General features: G+C 30.7%; 3 protein-coding genes across 4 annotated transcripts; all 3 read left to right on the top strand.

The window, feature by feature from the left end:
• On the top strand, window positions 12,008–17,682 carry LOC104741052 (homeobox protein knotted-1-like 6). 2 transcript variants are annotated; one of them, XM_019235666.1, is made up of 5 exons: window positions 12,008–12,597; window positions 12,723–12,845; window positions 12,921–13,062; window positions 16,826–17,067; window positions 17,164–17,205. In XM_019235666.1, the coding sequence occupies exons 1-5, from the start codon at window positions 12,277–12,279 to the stop codon at window positions 17,188–17,190; spliced, it is 855 nt and encodes a 284-aa protein (XP_019091211.1). In that variant the 5' UTR covers window positions 12,008–12,276; the 3' UTR covers window positions 17,191–17,205. The 2 variants fall into 2 exon arrangements, with proteins under 2 accessions (XP_019091211.1, XP_010460124.1); XM_010461822.2 differs by lacking the exon at window positions 17,164–17,205 and adding an exon at window positions 17,255–17,682 and having other exon boundaries at window positions 12,013–12,597.
• LOC104741051 (2-phytyl-1,4-beta-naphthoquinone methyltransferase, chloroplastic) lies at window positions 17,942–19,689 on the top strand. The gene is made up of 8 exons (XM_010461821.2): window positions 17,942–18,107; window positions 18,196–18,260; window positions 18,351–18,441; window positions 18,520–18,608; window positions 18,705–18,838; window positions 18,936–18,997; window positions 19,083–19,182; window positions 19,361–19,689. The coding sequence occupies exons 1-8, from the start codon at window positions 17,961–17,963 to the stop codon at window positions 19,459–19,461; spliced, it is 789 nt and encodes a 262-aa protein (XP_010460123.1). The 5' UTR covers window positions 17,942–17,960; the 3' UTR covers window positions 19,462–19,689.
• On the top strand, window positions 22,435–23,100 carry LOC104741050. Its single transcript, XM_010461820.1, has one exon. It carries the CDS (start codon window positions 22,521–22,523, stop codon window positions 23,016–23,018), a length of 498 nt encoding a protein of 165 aa, XP_010460122.1. The 5' UTR covers window positions 22,435–22,520; the 3' UTR covers window positions 23,019–23,100.

Below are 24,753 nucleotides of genomic sequence, written 5' to 3'. Positions count from 1 at the left end.
ATATATGTAAGGATTAATACATATACGTTATAAACTTATAATAGAACCAACCCGTTACCCGTGGCCGTGGAAGAGTCAAAAGTAGAATTATATTCTTCGTAAGAATAATGAATATATTGTAATGCACTTATGCGTACAAATGTTTGTCGGGTTAGTAAACTAATAATTTCCTTACAGAACCGGAGAGTGAGTGAGGCAAAGATTCACGTAATCCAATTTATATTCGATGTTGTAGCATAATTAATTAATTGATGAAGTAGTTAGTTATATCTCTTGCTTATAAAAGACTATCATGAAAGATAATAGCATCATGTTCACTGGAATGTTTTGAAACTACTCTTTTTCTCGAATTAATTAAATTAATCTCCAAAAAAAACATATTTTTCTTCAGATAAGAAAAAGAATGATATCTTTGTCGAGAACGTAAAATGGAATATCTTCGTTTGCTTTATGTTTTCGCTTTTGACATTATAAAAAGTAGGTTATAATACGAGTCCATTTCACTTTGACACTTTAAATCAAACAAAAATAATCTATAATTTCCCTTCTGTGGCTTGATGTTCAAGTACAAACCACAGGTCCTCGAGAGTGAACGTTCGGTTAATGGTAAAATATACGCGGAAGAGGTTTAATTTAAGCTGGAGTTTGATTATGATTAGATATTATGAAATGGTTGAGATATCAGAACTGAGACACTTAAATAAAGGTAATGCGATCATCGGTTTATATTATCGAATTCGTGACCTTAAATATTCATTTTCAGGTGGTCAACATATAGTTGAAAGCTTATTAATTAAATTAAGAATTATGGATGCCACTCTTATTGGAACTAAATTGTGGTCTTGATAAGTCAAAGATAGAGCGCACTCGCCCGTCGCTATTTGAACATTTATTTGGCCTATTTTATTAAGCTTCACAAAGACAAATCAACGACGATTAACGTGGCACTATTTCGTTTAGTTTGGAGTTTGACTTAATTACGTATTTTTTATATATGCACCGAACTTGTTCAACAAATGATGAACTAGGTGAGAAAAACCTAACTTTTATTCCACAAAAATAGAATAATATTTGACTTTCAGTAGCGGGGAGCTCACAAACCACGATAACAATTAGGCCACGTTTAAAAGAAGATATTAGACCAAACCACACAATTAATATAATTAAAAACACGAAAGTAACGCATAAATTAAAGGAAAATTGTTGAAGATATTTTTCAAATTTTCTATTTTCTTTAATGTGGATCGATCTTGGTGAGTAAGTCAGCTTGTATTACAAAATTTAACAAAAAAAGTATATAAGTCAACCGTTTATTAAATTCAACCATGATAAAATTATACTATCATTCAACAATATGATATTTAAATGTTAAGCTGTATTGCACAATATATTTAAATTACTCAACCGTAAAAACTAGAACAAAGAGTCTAATAGTTTATGGTAATGTCATTGTTGATATTTTTTCGTATAACTAAAAAATATGATGACCTCAACTACAGTCAAACCTCTATAAATTAATAAGGTCGGGACCATGAAATTTTATTAATTTTATAGAGGTTTTAATTTATCGATATATTAATAATTTTATTAATTTATGAAGAAATTTTTCATTTTCGTATTAGAAAATAAGATACTTTTGTTATCATTCATATTTTTAAAGATTTTTTTTAATTTATAATTTTGGTTATTGTAATAGGATGAATGTCAATTGTTTAATAGATTATCTAGGTAAAAATGAGAAATGTTAGAAGTTTAGAGTTTAGAAAAAATTATTATTACTATCTTTCATGGTAATGATGAAGTCGCAAAAGATATTGCGGTACCTTTAAAACTNAAATGATAAATGTTAGAAGTTTAGAGTTTAGAAGAAATTACTATTAATATCATTCATGGTAATGATGAAATCAAAGAAGATCTTGAGGTAATTTTAGAACTAATTACATGTAAAAAAACAATTATCGTATCTAAGACTGCATAATTTTTGGATGTGATTTGAAAAGATGACAATGAAAAAGATTAGAGATGAACTCCAATAAAAATGTAAATTCAGGAATATACAAACAACAATAGAGTTATATTTCACAAGATTTTCTTATATATATATATATATATATATATATATATATATATCAGTTTATATGATTATTAATTTATGATATTGATGGGACCATATTTTTACATAAGATTTCTAAAAAAATTATTATCTTATTATTTTATCGAAATGTGTCATTTTTTATACCGTTCCAATTTGGGACCGGAAGAATTTATTAATTTATGACGAATATTAATTTAAAGAGTATTAATTTATGGAGGTTCTACAGTGCATTAGATAGGAAAATTATTTTCTTGACCGAAAAAAAAAAGAAAGGAAAACAAAATTAAACTATTATATATTTAAAAAAAATTGGTATTGAGCTTGTGAGACTCATAAATTTCTTATATATTGATGATATGTTCAATTAATTGGTAAAAATTGCACCAACAAGGAATCACCAAAGTTACTTGAAGCTTGAACCGGGTCAGGCCCACAGAAACTGCGAGAGGGTTTCAAACAATATTTGGGTTTCGTTTCTCTTCTATCTTTTTTTCTTTTTCTTCACCAATATTTTTTCCTTCTATGTTTCTTTGTTTCATTTTGGTGAAGTAAGGACCACAAGGAAAGAAGTTAACGTGAAGGAATGATTCAGAGACAACTTTCTTGTTTCTGTTGGATCGAAACCTTAATTAGCTAACTTTCGAGACATTTTAAGATTATGTAACGAAATTAAAGACAAAGTTTGTATATCATTTTGATGGACCACAGACACAAAAAAACTAAGGACCACACTCCCAACAAAAGAGAATATTATTAACTCAACAACCATTTAACACTTTGCATATATCATATGATGACGATGATGTTTCGATCTTCTTTTCTGTTTCAATGCATGCCCACAACAACATCACCAGATTTTTGGGGTTTCCTTCATACTTTATACACAAACACGCACGTGGCAGTTTTGTCTGTAAGAACACAAATAATATTAGTAGTATACACCAAGTAGGACTTTTATTCCTTTTCAAAAAAAAATAAGAGAACTCGGTTATTACTTATTACAGTAATAGTGATTATATGGACGTACAATAGTAAAGTGAAAGCCAATCCCTGACTTAAAATAATATGGGACGCATATATTCTCCGACCGCAGTGGGCATATAACACTATAACAGTGCTGATGCACTTTATATAATTGAAAGCACCTTTGTGCATTTGTTAGTTTGTTACATATTCTTAACTAATAATTTCCTTTATTTGTTTTTTTTATTATTAAAAAGAAGATTTCCTTTTGTATCTTTATTTGTTTATATGCTCTAGATTTAGACCGGATCTCGACTTGAAATTTGAAAACATTTTACATCAAACTTAAGAGATATTGAAGTATACTTAACTAGTTCAATTCTAGATCTTTTACATCTTAGATGGTGGTTAGAGATTTTGTGTGTAATATATACTAAAAGAATAAATTCCACGACCAGACTGAATAAATTAAAAATTTGACTTCAAATTATATATGAAGAAGTAATAACCAGATGGTGCATATGATTACTAACTAAATAAACATACCTTATATATATATACTAGATTAGGACCCGCACATCGTGCGGATTTTAAAATTACTTAATAAAATTAAAAAATTAAAAAATATAGAAATAATTTTTTGTAAGTAAAATAAATTTTCCAAAAATAAATAGATAAATAGTTTTAGTTAGAGACAAGTTTAATTTCTATTTTTTTTTATTTTAAAATTATTATTACAATTCTTACAATAACCTAAAGCTAAATTATGGACCACCAAAATGTTTTTCAAAAATTAACCATTACGAATATTATTATTGTCAAATTTTAAAAACGTTCAACAACTTATTCACAAAATGTTTTACATGCAATCAACCTAACAAAACGTCATCTTATTAGCATCACGTACAATATTACTCTATGTTTTACCATTAATAATATGTTCTTACACCCTAAAATATTTTATTGTTAAAATATGCTCTTTATCACCACGACACCACCTATAAAATGTTTCGGTAAACAAATTAAACCAAATTTTGTCTTTTTACTTTCACTTTGATGTAGTTTTTTTCACCACTAAAATTTGTAGTGACAGTTTGTTTAACCACTAAAATTGTTTATTAAAAAAAATATTTTGGATGAAAAACTGAGGAAAAAATATCTATATGATTGCCATAGGCTTATGACCAACCCAACAAAATTTGAGAAATTAAACGACAGTTAAAAGAATAAAAAATTATAAACACGATGATATAGGAGTCTTAAATAATTTATATATATAAAATATAAACTAAAATAAAAAAATCAAAAAATATTACAACATAAGAACTTTAAAATATTTATTTTAAAAGGAATAAATAAATAAAGATCTTACATCTCTTTAACTGAAAAATAAATAAAAAATAAACTCAAAATAATATAGAAAAATTTATTTTAAAATATCACGGATTTTTAATAAGAAAATAAAATTTAACTAAATAATATAACTAAAATCATGGTTTGTATTTTTTCTTTGTTGTTCATGATTTTCTAGCGTACTTAAGATTTTGATTTGATATGAGATACCACTTAATATACATCTTTATATAATAAAAAAAATATGCTCTATTTCCTTAAGATCATTAATTTGACACATGTTGCAATCATGTTAAACAGTAATTTGGACACGTATCGATATCTTATTACTACAATTGACACGTGTCACGATCTTGTTAATGAGTAATTTTGACATCAAACTTTATATAATAAAATATATATATATATATATATATAACACTATGTTTCGTGCTACTTAAGCTGCATTTCACTAGGTTTATTCCCCCATATATTTTAAGAAAATATATATCATTAGTCATTAGTATTTATCTTTTACAGCTAACAGAACCACGATACAAATGTATACAGATTGTTTGTCAGACAGAGTCTGCATTTGGATTGGTTTTTTCTTGTCACGTTTAGATTGGCTAAAGATGATATTTTATAATTTGGTTGAAAATGGAAAATTATTTATATAAAAGTATAGTTAGAAAACAAAATTTGGCTTACGTCCATCAAGAAGTGATGGAGTATATATATCAAGCTTGATTAGGAACAACAAAGACCGAGATCTTAGGTGCTCTAATCAATTTTTTCATCCAGATATTTTGCGGTCCATTATAGTCCACAAATATATCTATTCTGGGTTACTTTGTCCCTTTCCAATGATAGCTGCAGGTATGTTCACATTTAACTTCTTGAATGTGAGTTTTTTTTTTTTTTTTCTTATACCAATGAGATTAATTATTAATCTGTTATGCTCAATCATGTTCAAGTGGTAATATAGAATTCTTTCAAATAAACCCACAATCTCTCTATATGATAAAACTAATTATAATAACATCGATCATATATGATATCAACTCTGATTCCTAACTTTTATACTAGAAGATTTTCAAATGATTCTTATGGTTTTACCACTCAAAAAAAACGCATGCAGATTTTTATTTATTACCTAGGACTAGGAGTGAGCATATAAAACCATTAATAGAATCATATCAATTACAGTATATCTTACACTCATTGCTCGAATCATATCAATGATTTGTTCTACATCATATTCCAAGACTAAGATAAATCACTATACAAGAAAAAGTTGTTTTGTATCACTTGATATAAATATATACTTATATGTGAAATATAATAATGCATGAGAGTAAAAATCCACTTATGTTATCATATTTGAATATAAACCTGATATACTCATTAGGTCTAGATAACTGAAATAGTCAGCACAAAATAACAAAAACCGCATAAATATTAAAATTCCAAAAACAAAGAGCTTAAAATACCGACATACCTAACCTAAATTACTCCTTTATTTGATGTAAAACATTTGACTAGTCGGCTATACGCCTATAACCGTTGCTACATTAGGACCAGATATCATATAACTATCAATTCAAATATTAAAAGTGTTATTACAACTCACAAGTGGTTCAAGCTGATGGTATGAGTATAAAATAGTAATCCAAACATCTATAAAATTTGGGTGCGATCAACGGTCGAGATCCAAGGGAGTGGGATGGAGGGACCAAACCTGTGTTTGTTTTTTATATGGATTCATACGAAACCGTAGCTTTGTGTCAGATGATTTTCGAACAAACATGGCCCGAAAATGGATGGGTCAATCAACCTGTCCATCAACGAAAAGACCCTTTAACACTTATTATTATTATTATTATTTTGGGGAGAAATAAAGAAACACATTCAAGATACTGTATAGGAGTTTACAAATCCTGTTATTTGATTTAAAAACTGATTAGAGCACCTAATCTCTGTCATCGGGTAGGAGTTTACAACTCTTGTTTAGATAAAACGTCGGACTTTAGTTTATAATACAAATCTGATCAGAAAAACGTTCGAACCATTTTTTCCTTTTTAAACGTTCGAACTTTTTTTTTTTTTTTTTTTTTAAACGTTGGAGTTTAGTTTGGATAAATTCACTGGTTACTAAAATTGGCTAGCGGCTTAGTGAATTTCTTCAATAAACTAAAAAGAAAAATGTCCACAATTATTTTTCTGATCCTAGGTCACAAATAGTATGGACCACGAATCGAATTATGTAAGTTCAGTACGTTGGCTGCATATGTAGCCAGTAGCCTGTAGGCATAGACGAATTTTATGATCTGGTTACATATATTTATGTCGTATTGCTGATAAATTATTACAATTATATAGATAGGTAGGGTGATAGACTGATAGGGGCAGAAAATTGAGAAGAATCTAATCAAATCACAAAGCCTACACATATGTTGATGGGAAATTAAAAGAAGAAACCTAGCTAGGTGAACAACCAATTATAAGAACTCTAATAAAAGATCGCATGTAGTTCTGAGAGCTCAATACACTTAACATGCAGCATCCAAGTGATATACATAAACACCACTAAAAAGAAACAAAAAAAACCTTATANAATTTGTAGTGACAGTTTGTTTAACCACTAAAATTGTTTATTAAAAAAAATATTTTGGATGAAAAACTGAGGAAAAAATATCTATATGATTGCCATAGGCTTATGACCAACCCAACAAAATTTGAGAAATTAAACGACAGTTAAAAGAATAAAAAATTATAAACACGATGATATAGGAGTCTTAAATAATTTATATATATAAAATATAAACTAAAATAAAAAAATCAAAAAATATTACAACATAAGAACTTTAAAATATTTATTTTAAAAGGAATAAATAAATAAAGATCTTACATCTCTTTAACTGAAAAATAAATAAAAAATAAACTCAAAATAATATAGAAAAATTTATTTTAAAATATCACGGATTTTTAATAAGAAAATAAAATTTAACTAAATAATATAACTAAAATCATGGTTTGTATTTTTTCTTTGTTGTTCATGATTTTCTAGCGTACTTAAGATTTTGATTTGATATGAGATACCACTTAATATACATCTTTATATAATAAAAAAAATATGCTCTATTTCCTTAAGATCATTAATTTGACACATGTTGCAATCATGTTAAACAGTAATTTGGACACGTATCGATATCTTATTACTACAATTGACACGTGTCACGATCTTGTTAATGAGTAATTTTGACATCAAACTTTATATAATAAAATATATATATATATATATATATAACACTATGTTTCGTGCTACTTAAGCTGCATTTCACTAGGTTTATTCCCCCATATATTTTAAGAAAATATATATCATTAGTCATTAGTATTTATCTTTTACAGCTAACAGAACCACGATACAAATGTATACAGATTGTTTGTCAGACAGAGTCTGCATTTGGATTGGTTTTTTCTTGTCACGTTTAGATTGGCTAAAGATGATATTTTATAATTTGGTTGAAAATGGAAAATTATTTATATAAAAGTATAGTTAGAAAACAAAATTTGGCTTACGTCCATCAAGAAGTGATGGAGTATATATATCAAGCTTGATTAGGAACAACAAAGACCGAGATCTTAGGTGCTCTAATCAATTTTTTCATCCAGATATTTTGCGGTCCATTATAGTCCACAAATATATCTATTCTGGGTTACTTTGTCCCTTTCCAATGATAGCTGCAGGTATGTTCACATTTAACTTCTTGAATGTGAGTTTTTTTTTTTTTTTTCTTATACCAATGAGATTAATTATTAATCTGTTATGCTCAATCATGTTCAAGTGGTAATATAGAATTCTTTCAAATAAACCCACAATCTCTCTATATGATAAAACTAATTATAATAACATCGATCATATATGATATCAACTCTGATTCCTAACTTTTATACTAGAAGATTTTCAAATGATTCTTATGGTTTTACCACTCAAAAAAAACGCATGCAGATTTTTATTTATTACCTAGGACTAGGAGTGAGCATATAAAACCATTAATAGAATCATATCAATTACAGTATATCTTACACTCATTGCTCGAATCATATCAATGATTTGTTCTACATCATATTCCAAGACTAAGATAAATCACTATACAAGAAAAAGTTGTTTTGTATCACTTGATATAAATATATACTTATATGTGAAATATAATAATGCATGAGAGTAAAAATCCACTTATGTTATCATATTTGAATATAAACCTGATATACTCATTAGGTCTAGATAACTGAAATAGTCAGCACAAAATAACAAAAACCGCATAAATATTAAAATTCCAAAAACAAAGAGCTTAAAATACCGACATACCTAACCTAAATTACTCCTTTATTTGATGTAAAACATTTGACTAGTCGGCTATACGCCTATAACCGTTGCTACATTAGGACCAGATATCATATAACTATCAATTCAAATATTAAAAGTGTTATTACAACTCACAAGTGGTTCAAGCTGATGGTATGAGTATAAAATAGTAATCCAAACATCTATAAAATTTGGGTGCGATCAACGGTCGAGATCCAAGGGAGTGGGATGGAGGGACCAAACCTGTGTTTGTTTTTTATATGGATTCATACGAAACCGTAGCTTTGTGTCAGATGATTTTCGAACAAACATGGCCCGAAAATGGATGGGTCAATCAACCTGTCCATCAACGAAAAGACCCTTTAACACTTATTATTATTATTATTATTTTGGGGAGAAATAAAGAAACACATTCAAGATACTGTATAGGAGTTTACAAATCCTGTTATTTGATTTAAAAACTGATTAGAGCACCTAATCTCTGTCATCGGGTAGGAGTTTACAACTCTTGTTTAGATAAAACGTCGGACTTTAGTTTATAATACAAATCTGATCAGAAAAACGTTCGAACCATTTTTTCCTTTTTAAACGTTCGAATTTTTTTTTTTTTTTTTTTTAAACGTTGGAGTTTAGTTTGGATAAATTCACTGGTTACTAAAATTGGCTAGCGGCTTAGTGAATTTCTTCAATAAACTAAAAAGAAAAATGTCCACAATTATTTTTCTGATCCTAGGTCACAAATAGTATGGACCACGAATCGAATTATGTAAGTTCAGTACGTTGGCTGCATATGTAGCCAGTAGCCTGTAGGCATAGACGAATTTTATGATCTGGTTACATATATTTATGTCGTATTGCTGATAAATTATTACAATTATATAGATAGGTAGGGTGATAGACTGATAGGGGCAGAAAATTGAGAAGAATCTAATCAAATCACAAAGCCTACACATATGTTGATGGGAAATTAAAAGAAGAAACCTAGCTAGGTGAACAACCAATTATAAGAACTCTAATAAAAGATCGCATGTAGTTCTGAGAGCTCAATACACTTAACATGCAGCATCCAAGTGATATACATAAACACCACTAAAAAGAAACAAAAAAAACCTTATATTCAAACCTCATTTCTTTCTTTAACCTAATTTACCCCTTGATTATTTATGATACGTTAGGTGATTTAAAGCAACCAATAGTTCACAAACTACCTTTAAAGTGAAAATGACTTTCTATAGTCCTTGAAAGAAGAAAAACAAACAGAAGCAAAGTTTATATTTAAAAGTAGTATGATAGAACATCCCACTTCCTAATTGAAAATTATTTGATAGACTTAAAAAGCTGTCGACAAAACTAAAAGAATGGTTCCATTCGAAATATTATTGATGCTCCTCATTTTTTTCTTTCTTTCTTTCGCTTGTGTGTTAAAGTGCTCGTTTCTTTCTTGATACTCTCTTTAAATTACGGCCAGTTTTCAAACTTAATACATATAGAATAATAAAAATCAGGAAATATACCTATTTGCTTATGTCTATTTTTGTTAATAATGACTTGGATCATTTCATCAGCTAAAGTCATCATGTATATAAACAAAAAAAATCAATTTTGGCATAAATCATTAACCACATTCATAATTTTAAAGATGTATTATATCAGAATATCATGAAAACATATAAATCAGCAATTTATCCAAAAAAAGAACATATAAATCAGCTAAGACCTAACACCACTGATTTTGCAGCTCCTACACCTAGACCTACGTTTATCTTATTCTTGATTTTATCCACATACTTGCTTTACTCAGAGATTAACTATTCTAAAGTAAATACTACTAGTAGATTACTAGATACTAATTTAATTTTAATTACAATAAAAGAATAACAATTTCCAAAGGGTCTTATCTAGGAACGGACTTTCGCTTCTTGAAACCAGTTTGTTCCGTACAATCGAAATATCCAAACTCTATGATATATCTAAAGGGGTATCTCAATTTATACGTTACACACTATATATTAACATTTTGTTAGTAATTACACTCTATAATCATAAATTGTAGTGAAGGGGTTTAACAAAAAAAAAACTTGAAGAAATAGTTGTTAATTTTATCGGTTTTCCATATCTTTAGAATTTTCCTCGCGGGACAACAAATTATATTAAATAAGACGATCATGATGTTTTCACCTAAACAATAATACTTTTGGAAAATGATTATAACGACCAGCACAAAAGTAAATGATTAGAAAATATCAAATATCAAATTTATTACAAACTTGACTTTAAAATTAAAATTAATATAAAAGCATAAAATCAAAAGACATATACTCCCTCCGTTTCAAAATATAGGATGTTTTAACTAAAACACGCAGATTAAGAAGTTTTTACTTTTAACAAGTTCAACAAATCAGAAACAATACTGCATAATATAAAATACTAAAATAATCTAAAAGTTGCATAGAAACTTGAAAACATCCTATATTATAAAACAAAAAACTTCTCTAAAACATCTTATATTTTGAAACAGAGGGAGTATAACGTAACTTTTTGTGCAAAGATATATACAAGCCTTAATAAATATATTATTCATAATAAAATAACATATGAATAAAAATCATAAAATTCTGTTTTAGTATTTTTTAACTTGCGCATTCGAATGATATAAAAAAAAAACAGTATCTTATATCTTATAAACAATGTGAAAAAATTCAAGATCTAATCGAGGTCTGGTCAGTTAAAAAACTTTTACATAAGCATTTAAAAGTCGTTGATATCGACATCTCTGTTTTTGAAAGATAGTTGATCCTTTGTCTTGGATTCCTTCTTGCCAGAATAGAAGTTTAGGTTCACGTTCTTTGGGAGGTAATATTGAATTGCTATAGGAGGATTCAGTATAGTTGTCTTTAGTGATTGTCTTTGAGGAGTTTGTTCTCACTTTAGACAAAAGATCAGAAAAATTTATATGGTCATTTTCCAATGCCACTTGAACTGATAATCTTTAAAATTAACATATATGAATTTAGATAATCACACTCGAACAATATCACTACAAAACAACATTCGCACGCTTTAAGATCTTAAACATAAAATATATAGGGTATGTTGTTGGTCAATAATAGCTAATTCTGGCGTAACACACAGCCTTGGACCTTTGGTAGATTTTATAAGTTAGGAGGGCCTTATCTACTCGAACTGTGAATGAAGCCTGAAGCTCAATCGAGCCTTATAACATATGCCCTTTTTCGTAATTATCGTTTCTTCTCCATTCCATTAACTTTTTATTATCTTTTTTTTTTCTTTTCTTTTAGCAAAAAGGAGAAAATAAAAAATATGATCCTTGCCTCCACTCTCCTTCACCGTATCTCTCTCTCTACTACTACACAACAAATACTCCCATAGAAATATCGTAGAACCACAAAAGCTTTGCGGTTTCATATTCTTCTTCATTGATTCTTGATTCTTGCGGAAGAAAGATTGAATAAAGAAGACGATTGAGGTCGGTCACACCGACGATCTTTTATTAGTCATGGATGGAGTGTACAATTTTCATTCGGCCGGTGATTACACAGATAAGGCGGTGCTGATGATGTCACCTGAGATTCTCATGTTTCCTTCCGATTACCAAGCGTTGCTATGTTCGTCCGCCGGTGAGAATCGTGTCTCTGATGTTTTCGGATCCGACGAGCTTCTCTCAGCAGCCGCCTCCGCTTTGTCCTCGGAGGCTGCTTCCATCGCTCCGGAAATCCGAAGAAACGATGATAACGTTTCTCTCAGTGTTATCAAGACCAAGATCGCTTGTCATCCTTCGTATCCTCGCTTACTTCAAGCCTACATCGATTGCCAAAAGGTGATCACTTAGAAAAATCTAGGTTTCACTTTTTCTTTAAGGATAAAGACAAGATTGAGAAGCGTTTTGTAAACTTGTTTTTATAATTTTATGGTTAACAATTTCGTAATTTAAAAAAAAAACAGGTCGGAGCACCACCGGAGATAGCGTGTTTACTAGAGGAGATTCAACGGGAGAGTGATGTGTATAAGCGAGACGTTGTTCCTTTGTCTTGCTACGGAGCTGATCCTGAGCTTGATGAATTCATGGTCTCTCTTTTTTACTCGATTTTTTTTTCGGATTTTATGTTTTTTTTTTGTATTAAAAAAAGAAAATTAATTCAGGAAACGTACTGTGATATATTGGTGAAATACAAATCGGATCTTGCAAGGCCGTTTGATGAGGCTACGAGTTTCTTGAACAAGATCGAGATGCAGCTACGGAACCTATGTACTGGTGTGGATTCTGCTAGGAACAACGTTTCGGGTATGTCTTCGATAATAAACCCTCTGGTTCAGTTGTTTGATTTGGTGTTTATGCTTTTTTTTTTTACTTTAATAATATAAGCTGTCCTCGATCTTTGTATCTCAATTAGACTAATAATTTACCACACCAACCCGGAGGATATTAAAATTCGTTACGTAAGTTTTGAGTCATATGACCAGTTTTCGAAAAAAATGATTGGGAGGTTAGTGATAGAAGAACCCTAGGTTTTATGTGATAAAGCGAACTAGGAAAAAAATGATAAACCCTAGGTTTGGTGACTGAGCCACATCTTTCCATCTCCATAGTTACTTTCTTTTATGGGTTTTGTGTTTGTGTCTGCTTTTCTTTTGGCCAAGGTGAAACTCAGGAGAAAAAGGTCTGTTTTAAGGTGTTGTGCAATTATTTTTTCTCCTTCATTTAATGTTTTAGAGCCAAGGGATTAGGATGGTGTTGGAGTGTGGTGGGCTTTCCTCTTCTTCTTGATGATACTAGTATTTTTTTTTTCTTCTTCTTGTTGATCTTTGTGCTAATCATACGTTTTTTTGATACTTTATATCTTTTTCTCTTCTTTCTTTCTCTGTCAGAAAGAAAATGGTGTAGAAAGCAATAAACTTTTGTGGTAGAGATTCTGATTTTGACGTTTCAGAGGCTTGTTGCGTACTGAATGTTTTTTCAACTTGTTGCTTTTTTTCCAGTGAAAAAAAAACCCCAATTGACAGAAAAACCTAGTCATAGCTTTTTTTAACAATAAGTGTAGTTGATTTTCATGAACTTATTTTTTGCTTCGCTTCTAGTTTAACAATAAGTCTAAAGTGGTCATAAGCTTTTAAAGATATATTGCTCTTGTTTACCACCATGTGTTCTTTCTGATTACATACAAGTTACAACCTTATTGAATTACCTGCTTCTAGGTTCCAATTTTCTCCATGATGAGATGATTAATGTTATACTATTAATAAGCCGAAGTTATTATTAGCAATAAAGTAAGTTTGCATTATAAGTGTGATTAAATATTTTTCAGTAAATTTTACATCACTATTAAAACAATACGAGTAAGACTTGAATTTTAATTTTAATTTACTACTATTACAACTACATTTTTTTGTCAAAATAAAATTGAATCTTTGGCCATTTCAAGTTCCAATGATATGAAGAGAAACTTTTGTTGATCATCGGAATTAGTATCAATGCCAAGTGGCTACTCTTATCTGCATGTCCTTGTTGGAGTCTTGTTTAACTTTTACATGTGAGTAATAAACCAAAACTGACTCGGTTTTATGGGGTTTAGATATGTCTAGGTTTTTATGCTATGCTTTCGCATGAATGAAATGTTTAAAAAAATTGCCTTTCTTTGTGGGTTTGCTGAGGTTCTCTTTAGACAGAGCTGTTCTAAAACTAGCAAAAACATTTATGGCCATAACAAATCAACTGATCACGTACGCTAGCTAGAAATACTGATAATGCTTTAGCAACTTTTTTTATAATTAATAAACTAGTCCAAGAACCTCCACCTGATAGAACCAGCTGTAAAGAAATGGAAACTCCATAGAATGGTGGACTTTGTTCAGCTTTGCAGAGTTTTCCCTTATCGTGGTAGATCTCAAATGCAGCTTCCACTTGTACTTTGGTAATATTGTTTATTGCGGAAAAAAAGTTGCTGATATTTAAAAACATATTCTTAACTAATCGAGAGTTAGCTTAGAGAATCAGCTGGAAAAAGGTTGAAAATAGATCACTGCAGGTTTGTCCATAATGGGCGAATGTTTTATAATTAATTATTTTAAAATTTGTTCAAAGTACAACTTGCCTTTTTGAATGATCTCATCTTGTATTTTCTTTTATTGGTTGTGAGCTTTAACCATCTTTTTTCTTTCACCTGAATGAATCTTAAACTAATATAAAAAGAAATGAGCTTACAATTGTTAGACAAGATTCACATGGGATATGATGTGTGATCTACTAGTTTCTCAGCTCAATCACATGCTATGGTTTCTTTCGTTTGATTCATTCTGCTTTAGTAATGCAATACTTCCACCCGAGTTGATCGTATAGATTGTTAATTTCTTGATTCTTGTGACGCCCATTTAGCACAACCTTTCTTTGAATTAGCTGAGCACATTCTTTTCTTCTAATGTTTAGCTAATTTAATCAGCATTAGGATGGTTACATGTTGACTTTTTTAGTCAACACGATTCTCTGTCTGAGCCAATTCTCCCAGATTTCTATCTTAATGCTGCATGCAACCTCGAAGATGTTTGGTATATTTGATCTAGAAGACAAGAATATAGCAATGAGAAGAATAAGTACATAGTGCAGCATGATAAGCTTGAATTAGAGGTCCTTTTGGTTTTTATTATAAAGTAAAAGGTGTCACATGGACTCCCGCGGATTCCGCTGGCGACCCTACCAACTTTTTCTCTCCTAAGATTTTAATTTTGATTTGGTTAATAGAAAGAAAAAAAAAAGAAAAAAAAGGGAGACATAGGGTTCTCTACACACCACAATCAAATCATCTATAAGACTGTGGCTATGCTTCTATATCTTTCTCAACTCTTTTGCATATAGTGGTTGCCATGCCCTCTTGTTGCGTTGTTCCCTTGGTGGGTCGTATTGTGTCTCTTTGCGGCACGCTACTTGCACGTGTCTACTTGCATGTTACCTTCTTCGGTCAACCCTATTTTCCAAGCAGTCAATGCATAGCTGAAAATGTAATAATATAACCCCAAAAACATACAAACTTCTATTTTAACCCATTAAACTATTAACCTAACGACGCATATCAGCATATATGTAATGTGTATACAGTGACAACGTAATAGTTTCTCTGATATGGATCAACTCATGTTTTATGCATTTTTTAGTATGTATTTCTTAGTTTGTATTGGCTAGTTTGATCTCTTTAGTGAGGTGTGGATTTAATTTTAGAGATTGTTATCATCTCTATTTCCTTCATGATTGTTGCCATGGCTGTTGTAGAGATCTCTGACTTTCTTATACGTGTATTAAAAGTAACCGACTAACATTGTGTGTATATATTATGTAGTCCATTATTTTTGTATGACTGACTAGATTTTTTTAATTCGGACTAACCACGGATGCTTGGTCCGACTATAATTTCTGTCACATAGTCAAAACTATTGTAAAATCAGGTAATGTTCTTGAATCATCTTTGGGTTGAGTTTTTGGTGTCAGAGAAGTTGAGTAAGTGGGTCAGTAGAGTCGTTGGGGCATATATATAAATGTGCAATTCATTTAAGAAAGAGAGAGAGAGAGTGAAAAGGAAATTTGGGTTTTGGGGTGTTGCGGAGAACATAAATGTTAGGTGTAGCGTTATTTCCGGGGGTTCATACAAACCTCTAATGTGATATTCACAGGTGTCGTAGTCATATTGGGTAATGAGTAGGCCAAGGGAGGGGTATGTCTCCTCATGGGGACAAGACTATTAGTCCTCTCCTGACAAATGACAATGGAGGTAACTATTCACTGCGGCGGTTTTTTGACTGCTGCACTCAATCGTGTGCGTCCTCGATATTCTCTCCCCTTCCCTATCCTTCTCCTTTCCCATTTCTGCCCCTCTCTCTTCTCTTTAGCCACTTAGCCGTTTAGCCGAGAAAGCCAACTTTTCATTCTAGTGTACTGTTTCCTTCCTCTTACTTGTTATATAAAAGCAACCATTCTCATGGCTGTTTCTCCACGTGCATATGACATATGTTAAGGCTTAATTAAAACGTTACTGATTTGTTTATTAATTTGTGTGTAACAGAGGATGGTGCAATATCATCAGACGAGGAACTGAGTGGAGGCGATCATGAGGTAGCGGAGGATGGGAAACAAAGATGCGAGGACCGTGATCTCAAGGACAGGTTGCTACGCAAATTTGGAAGCCGTATAAGTTCTCTAAAGCTGGAGTTCTCAAAGAAGAAGAAGAAAGGAAAGCTACCTAGAGAAGCAAGACAAGCTCTTCTTGATTGGTGGAATCTCCATTATAAATGGCCTTACCCTACTGTAAGCAAAAGACAACACTCATCCTTCTTCTGCAAGCAAAATATCTTAACCATTAATATTTTTACATGGGTGATATGAAATGTGTAACATACACAGGAAGGAGATAAGATAGCTTTATCTTAATATCTAGCTATCTTAACCGTTACACTTGTATTTACATGGGTGATATGAATGTGTACATGCACAGGAAGGAGATAAGATAGCATTAGCTGATGCAACGGGGTTAGACCAGAAACAAATCAACAATTGGTTTATAAACCAAAGGAAACGCCATTGGAAGCCGTCAGAGAATATGCCTTTCGCTATGATGGATGATTCAAGTGGCTCATTCTTCACCGAGGAATGAATTTATTTTATGGGGTTATCATTATTTATTATTAACCTTGAAAAAAAAAATTAAAAGATGGGTGTATTTGAAAAATGTATAATTCTCTCTTGCTTTGCCGACAAAAAAAAAAAAGAGGGAAAGAGGGAAAGAGTGAAGCATGCACGAGGCATGAATGGAATGAAATATTAACACTCACTCACATGTAGGAAGAAGAAACAAGGGGGACAAGTCAAAAAATGCTTTGTAACTATTATTATCAGTGAATAAAAAATAACTTCTTTGGTCTCTTTCTATTATTTTATAGCATGATATTTTTACATTTACTTGTGTAACTCATTTAAAAAAAAAACTCAATTCAATCATATCAATTACTTGGCTAAAATAAGCCAGTAATTGGAACCTTGTGTTATGGCCATAACCATCTTTGTTTCAATTTTGCGGGTGGGTCTCAAATTAATTTTATTGGGCCTTAAATCGGCCCATTAATAAACTGAAACAAAATTTTTAACCCAATCCGAGTAATCGGAACAAAACCCACATGATCGTTAATCAGCGGCCATAACACATGGCGGCTCTACTTGGTATCGTCTCTCCGGTGACCTTCACCGGCGGGAAGCTCCCGGTAAATTTCCGATCTCGGCGGAGAACGGTGGTGAAATGCTCGAACGAACGCCGGGTTCTATTCAACCGCATTGCTCCAGTTTACGATAACGTTTGAATCTATTCCTTCCTTTGATCTTATCTCCTTCACATCTTTAAGCTTTTCAAAAAATCATTGTGTTGTTATATGGGTTTTGTAGTTGAATGATCTCTTAAGCTTAGGACAGCATCGAATTTGGAAGAACATGGCTGTCTCATGGAGCGGGTGAGAGTAGTCTTTTGTCTATTTGTTCTGTGTTTAAATGACACTTCTCTATTTCTGATTTTTTTGAGTTGTTTTAATTTGAAAAATTAGAGCAAAAACAGGAGATTACGTTCTTGATTTGTGTTGTGGAAGCGGTGATTTAGCGTTTCTCTTGTCTGAGAAAGTTGGTTCAACCGGCAAGGTTTGTGTTTCTTGCTTAGTCTGGTTTGTGTTCTTGAAATGTGGATTTGTTTTAAAGACTTGGTAATATTTATTTTAGGTGATGGGTTTGGATTTCTCATGTGAACAACTAGCTGTTGCAGCATCTAGACAGAATCATAAAGCAAGGTCTTGTTACAAGTGTATAGAGTGAGCACTGGTAAAATCATGCTTGTTGTTTGTGTTCTAACATCTCTTGATGAAAGACTCAAAAACTTGAAATACGTTTTCAATTTTGTTTATTAGGTGGATTGAAGGTGATGCTCTTGATTTGCCATTTGGTGATTGTGAATTTGATGCTATTACTATGGGTTATGGTCTTAGAAACGTTGTTGATAGAGATAGAGCCATGAGGGAGATGTATCGGGTTTTGAAACCAGGTCTGCTTTGTTTTTTTGTTTTTTTTTTTGTATATTTGATTTTTTTAGCAAAGGCTTTTTGTGCTATGCTTAGTTGTTGTCTCTTGTTGGTTTTCAGGTTCAAGAGTGTCCATACTTGATTTCAATAAGAGCAACCAATCCGTTACTACGTTTATGCAGGTGCTTGTTTTTTACTCTACAGACTGTGATGTGTGATTTTGCTAATTATATATTTCGAGGAAATAATTTGGTTTGGTTTTGTTAGGATTGGATGATTGACAATGTAGTTGTCCCTGTGGCTACTGTTTATGGTCTTGCAAAGGAGTATGAATATCTGAAATCTTCAATCAACGGGTACCTAACAGGTTCGTTCTCTGTTGATACCATATATGCTTTTTCCATTACACGGCACAGCTGATATTTGTGTTTGTAATCGGCTTTGTGACATTTTCACCTATTGTACAGAACAAAACTTGAAAGGCTTATACTATATCTGTCGTGTTTTGATTACCTGATTGGAATGTGAAAATGTCCTTTTCGTAGGAGAAGAGCTAGAGACTCTTGCTCTAGAAGCTGGCTTCTCAAGTGCACGTCATTATGAGATAAGCGGTGGTTTTATGGGGAATTTGGTCGCTGAGAGGTAACGTCCGACCAACACCAGATAGATTTACACCATCCTTATCTGGATTTTTATAAGAAAAGAGAAACGCTTTGCGTTAGGATGATGCAGATTGATATATATATGTAGAGGAATTGTTTTTATCTGTATAACTTACTTCTGTGATCAAACTGTCAATGTAATCTGTTTGCGGTACACTACACTCTTAGCGATCCCAAGGATGATCATAAAATCATTTCTCCCAGTTTAAGCATTTTTCTTCTGTTTATATCTGCCTAGAGTGAAGAAGATTTTAAAATGAGCAACATATCTGATTCAGGGATCGATGTCCACTATTTGTCTAGTTTGGTTAGGTTCACTTGATTCGATTACATGATGTTCAGAACAAATACCATAAACTTTCAAATATGTTAGATTTAAGTATTAAGAATAAAAATAAAGCCTCTGATTTTTTATACTTAATAAGTAGTCTACCATACATCTTAATAGATGATTAATGGGGCATGAGGCTTCATATAGCTTCTTGGAACATATCACGTTTTCAGAAGTAAAATTAGGTCCCGGCATCTTCAATTTTGATACAAACATTGAAATTTAATGACATAAACTATATCAAAGTACACTAAGTAGGTTATCTGTTACTGTCAAGTAATTAAGTCTCGGCATCTTCAAATATTTTTACTATTGAATAATTCTTTGTTTGATCCAATAAGATCCATCTTTTATCTTATCAACTAGGTAATTAGTCCACGCAATGCGTGGTTGTATGCATAATAGTTTTGATTATATTTTTAAAATTTTCTTAAACTAAAATATTGTTTTACTAATGTATAATCTCAAAAAAATTATACTAATGTATAATCTCAAAAAATTATACTAATGTATGAATCTCAAAAACATTTATAGCAATTTCTCAAAATAACACTCCTGTCAACAATTTTTTGGTATGATTATTTATTATATAAAATTTAAAATATATAAACTTTTTTATAAGTCAAAAATTAACCAATACTATAAAAAATTATTACAAATTGATTAGCTATATTAATATAAATAATAATATAGAAATTTAAACATTTTCCTAATATGAGAGAATCTATGTTTATGATCATGTTTTATAGAGGTAAAACATTGATTTAAAGATTTTTTTTAATGACCATGTAAACAAAAGACTATAGTATAGTAAAATTGAATCAAATAAAATTATCAAAAAATTTGGTAACTACGTATAAAATTATTGTATATAGAATATTCCTCATTTCAAAGTTTAAAGCAATTAAAATAATTAAAAAATATTAAAATTTTACCAAAAACATTTTTTCTTGAAAGATAAATATATTATTTGGAGGAATGAATGTAAAATTATGGGGTAGGAGTTACATTTGAGTTAAATGAAGTGAAATACCTTTAAAAGTGAGTTAATTATAAATAAATATTTTAATTTATTTTTGACTTAAAAGAAAAGGAATGCCAAGTGGCTCAATCAAAATTTAAACTTACACTTTTTGATTGTTTTGTTGATATAAACTCAACACTCACACATAACATTCCAAATTAAAAATATTACTTTTGAAGTGACAAACTAAATTAGTTTTTAAAAAAAAATTATATGAACTTCAATTTAAAGATTTTTTAAAACCCCAAGAATAACTTCAATCCTTTTGTTTTTTGTTTTGTTTTTCACTCATCAATATAATTTATAGTGCTAGATTTCATACTAATGGTTTCATCTTTAGAGGATTTAATTAGTTAAATGGTATTTTAAAATAATGACTTATAAGATGCTCATCTAAAATAGAGAATGAAGATAAACCTTTTAAAACAGATTCTCAAATAAACTTGATTTTTTGTTAAAACCAACATATGTGAATTTAAATTTAGCTATGGAAATTTCAAAAATAAATATGAATAGATTAGAAAGGCAAGAAATATAAAAGAAATTTTATTTTTATATAAATAAAATAAAAATTGAAAACAATGTTAAATTGTTAATTATATATAATAATTTCTAAATTAAAATATAGAATCAAACTCTTACAACACATATTATATATAACAACATTTGATATTGGTGAGAGAGAAGGAGAAAATGAGTACTTATAAGATGATAATCCAAATTAGATCTTTAAATATAAAAACAATGTAAAATATATATATATATATATATATATCATGTAGTCTCTAAAATTAAAATTTAGCATTAAAAATTTACAATGATATTTCATTTGATTTTTTGTAACCCATACAACAAAAAAAAGAAATTGAAAACATAAAAAAAAAACTATAAATGATTTGAGATATTGTGGAAAAGAATGAGAGAAGTGGAAGAGAATGAGAGAATGTGAAAATGAGAAAGTAAAAAATATCAATATAAGAGAATGATGCAATGCTTATTTATATGATAAGAATTGATGGAAACTACATTTAGAATTATTAGAGTTACAAATATTATTTATTGTGTTTGAATAAAATTGAGTGGTGGAATATGATTAATGAATAATTTATTTTATTTTCAGTTATAATTTTATTTTAATGTATGAATTAAATGTATTGTGTTAATTGGGTGTTAAATATTATTTAAAGCGATTAAACAATTAGAAATCAAATAAAAAAAATAAAAAAAAAATTAAATGAAAATCAACCAATAAGGAGAGACCAAAACCTTACTTTTATATATATGATTACTACTTGGTTAAAAGTAAAACTAGATCAGCTGGACGTAATACTTTCACAGAAAAATCCCATTTATCTTAGAACAAATCTAGTTTTGGCCACCAAAACAGAACAACAAAATTAAGTTCAAACACAAAAACAAAAAAAAAATAACAAGAAAACGATAACCCACTATAATACCTAATTAATAAACATACCAAAATAGTTATGTCCGGTCTAATTCACCGGTGGCAAATTAGTCAGCAACTTACTAAATATAACCATTTTATTGCATCAGCATATATAAAACTCATGACCTCCCTCCTCCTAATTAAAAACTATCCACCACACGGTGTTTCAAATCACAAACACAAGAACGTATATATTATACACACAACATATATACGTTTCCGTGTATATATTACACACACGATGTCTATCAATCCATGTATGACAATCGTCGCGACGATCTTCGTCCTTATTGCCACCTCAAGCCAAAGCGTGGCATCGTTGGGACTTCCTCTCATCGACCCATGCACGGTGTCGGATTTCCCGGCATTGTGCAGAGGCACCATCAAGGGTCAAACGAATGTGAACGCAGCAACGGACGTGGCCATTAGAGAGTTGATGAAGCGTACGAGGCAAGCCAAAACAATCGCCGAGAAAGAGCTGAAACGCGACGGAGGAGTCGCGACTTGTTTGTCCAACTTCAATAGCGCGTTTGACAATTTGGACAAGGCCCTTAAGAACATTAAGGAGAATGATGGTTTTAGCCTTAACATTAACCTTAGCGCCGCGTTGACGGATTACGATTCTTGCAGTGACGCGATGAAGGAGACTCGGGAGGTTAATGTTGTTTACAAATCCGCAGGAGTTTTGTACCAAATGGCTGATAATTGCTTGGCGCTATCAACCCTCGTTAAACTATGATAAAGAATTTGGGGTTTCGAAGAAGAAAAATACTAATGTTTTTAATTATGGGTTTATTTCTTTGTTATTTTGCTTCTTTAATTTGATTAACTTCACTTTTAAAAAAGAACAAGGAAAAAAAAAAGTGGGAGATCATGTGTGTGTATGTGTATCTAATTTGTAATTTGGACACCGGGTTCTAGTTTCAAACATGTCAATATCTGTTCATGTCTTAATTGTTTTAATTCGTAATGTTACATAGTTAGATACTTAGATATACTGATCTACGTACTTATCTTTTTTTTATCTCTTTTTATTTGAGGTTCTGATTCTGTAGGTTTATTTGGGGTGGGAGTAAGCATTTTCAACCTTAGGCATTGTAAAAGTTGTCTCCAATTAATAGGTTTTCTTAATTGGGAGGAAGGAGATCGTGTATTTAAAAATTCTCAAAATGGTAGGTATCGCAAGTTCAATGTTGTAATCTTGAAATATTAAGTACAGTACGTGTATTTTTTTTAATCTGTGCAGCCTGTAATATTTTTAATTGTTACATCAATGGACAACTCACAATAGGTATCCATGATGATGTACCCTAAACAAAGCTCATGCCTGGTCCGAACATTAACGTCCAACCTTTCACGCCGCTTTTGTAAATCATGTCTCATCATATCACAGTTAATAACTCCAACGCCGAATCGTACTTTGTTTCAGACTGTATACACAAAACACAATAGTCCTTAATGATCTTAATTAACTAAGATACTCACTGGTATGGATCGAGATAAAATTGGAAAAAGCTGAGCTCTCGAGGCTGCTTTACAGACACTATCATTGCTCTTACATCAAACTGTTTCCATTCTCCTTTTGTTAGCTTTAATGTTCATCTTTAATTTCTTCGCCTTTTTCTTTCTCTCTCACTATCTATTAATTATTAAAATGTTAGATTTTGTTGCATAGTTTATATTCCAAATCAAGTTGAAGGCAATGCTAAGTTTATCATAGTCGTCGTCTGGTCAACTTTGCTCCGTAGTTTTTTTTTTTTTTTTTTCGTTTGGTAAAAGATGAAGTTAATGAGAAATAACAAAAACATGATTGGTAGGAACATTCATAATTCACACAGCCAATCATGTTTTTCTTAAAGAATGAAATTTAATATTGAATAGAAATCCAAAGGCAACATTTCATTTTTGCATGCTTTGGGTCTCAATCATTCCCTCGATTTATAAGACTGGACAATATCATTCGGACAAATAACACTCTCGCGGTCCATATATTCCACACTTTGTACTTGACTACTTGTTTTATCATGAACGATTTTCTAAAACAAATTATATAAATTAGTGAATTCTAAAAACTTTAGGTGACTGATGTATGTACGTAGTAAAAACTGGTCCACAGTTTTGACCAACATGATAATCAAACCACTTTGATTTTATTTGTTTGCCAAATGGAAATATCCAAGTGGACGATCAACTTCCATATATAGATGATGACTGTGAGCCAAATATATCAGCTATGCATCTCAAGTAGTATACTATACTTAACCAAACTTATCTATCTTTTTGTGCAATATATTGAATATACTCAAATTGGCCTTTATCGTTTAAATTTTTAGCAAATGGATAATTATATTTTAAAAATTTGAGTTTAAATAATGTTTATCGAACGTGCTCTTGGAGTTTAGATGTTGCCATGTTAGAGCGTATAAGTACTTCATGCATGTATGCTTGCAGTTTTGGTTAATTAGTCACATGAA

This window comes from Camelina sativa, chromosome 14, assembly GCF_000633955.1.
Source record: "Camelina sativa cultivar DH55 chromosome 14, Cs, whole genome shotgun sequence".
Classification (NCBI taxonomy): domain Eukaryota; kingdom Viridiplantae; phylum Streptophyta; class Magnoliopsida; order Brassicales; family Brassicaceae; genus Camelina; species Camelina sativa.
This window is presented reverse-complemented; position numbering and strand designations above follow the sequence as displayed.

Coding starts and splice junctions, on each gene's coding strand:
- LOC104741050 (XM_010461820.1), top strand. CDS start 22,521: ATGTCTATCAATCCATGTATGACAATCGTCGCGACGATCTTCGTCCTT.
- LOC104741051 (XM_010461821.2), top strand. CDS start 17,961: ATGGCGGCTCTACTTGGTATCGTCTCTCCGGTGACCTTCACCGGCGGG. Junction 18,261..18,350: donor ATGGCTGTCTCATGGAGCGG/GTGAGAGTAGTC, acceptor TTGAAAAATTAG/AGCAAAAACAGGAGATTACG. Junction 18,609..18,704: donor TCTTGTTACAAGTGTATAGA/GTGAGCACTGGT, acceptor TTTGTTTATTAG/GTGGATTGAAGGTGATGCTC.
- LOC104741052 (XM_010461822.2), top strand. CDS start 12,277: ATGGATGGAGTGTACAATTTTCATTCGGCCGGTGATTACACAGATAAG. Junction 12,846..12,920: donor CTGAGCTTGATGAATTCATG/GTCTCTCTTTTT, acceptor AAATTAATTCAG/GAAACGTACTGTGATATATT. Junction 17,068..17,254: donor ATAAATGGCCTTACCCTACT/GTAAGCAAAAGA, acceptor GTACATGCACAG/GAAGGAGATAAGATAGCATT.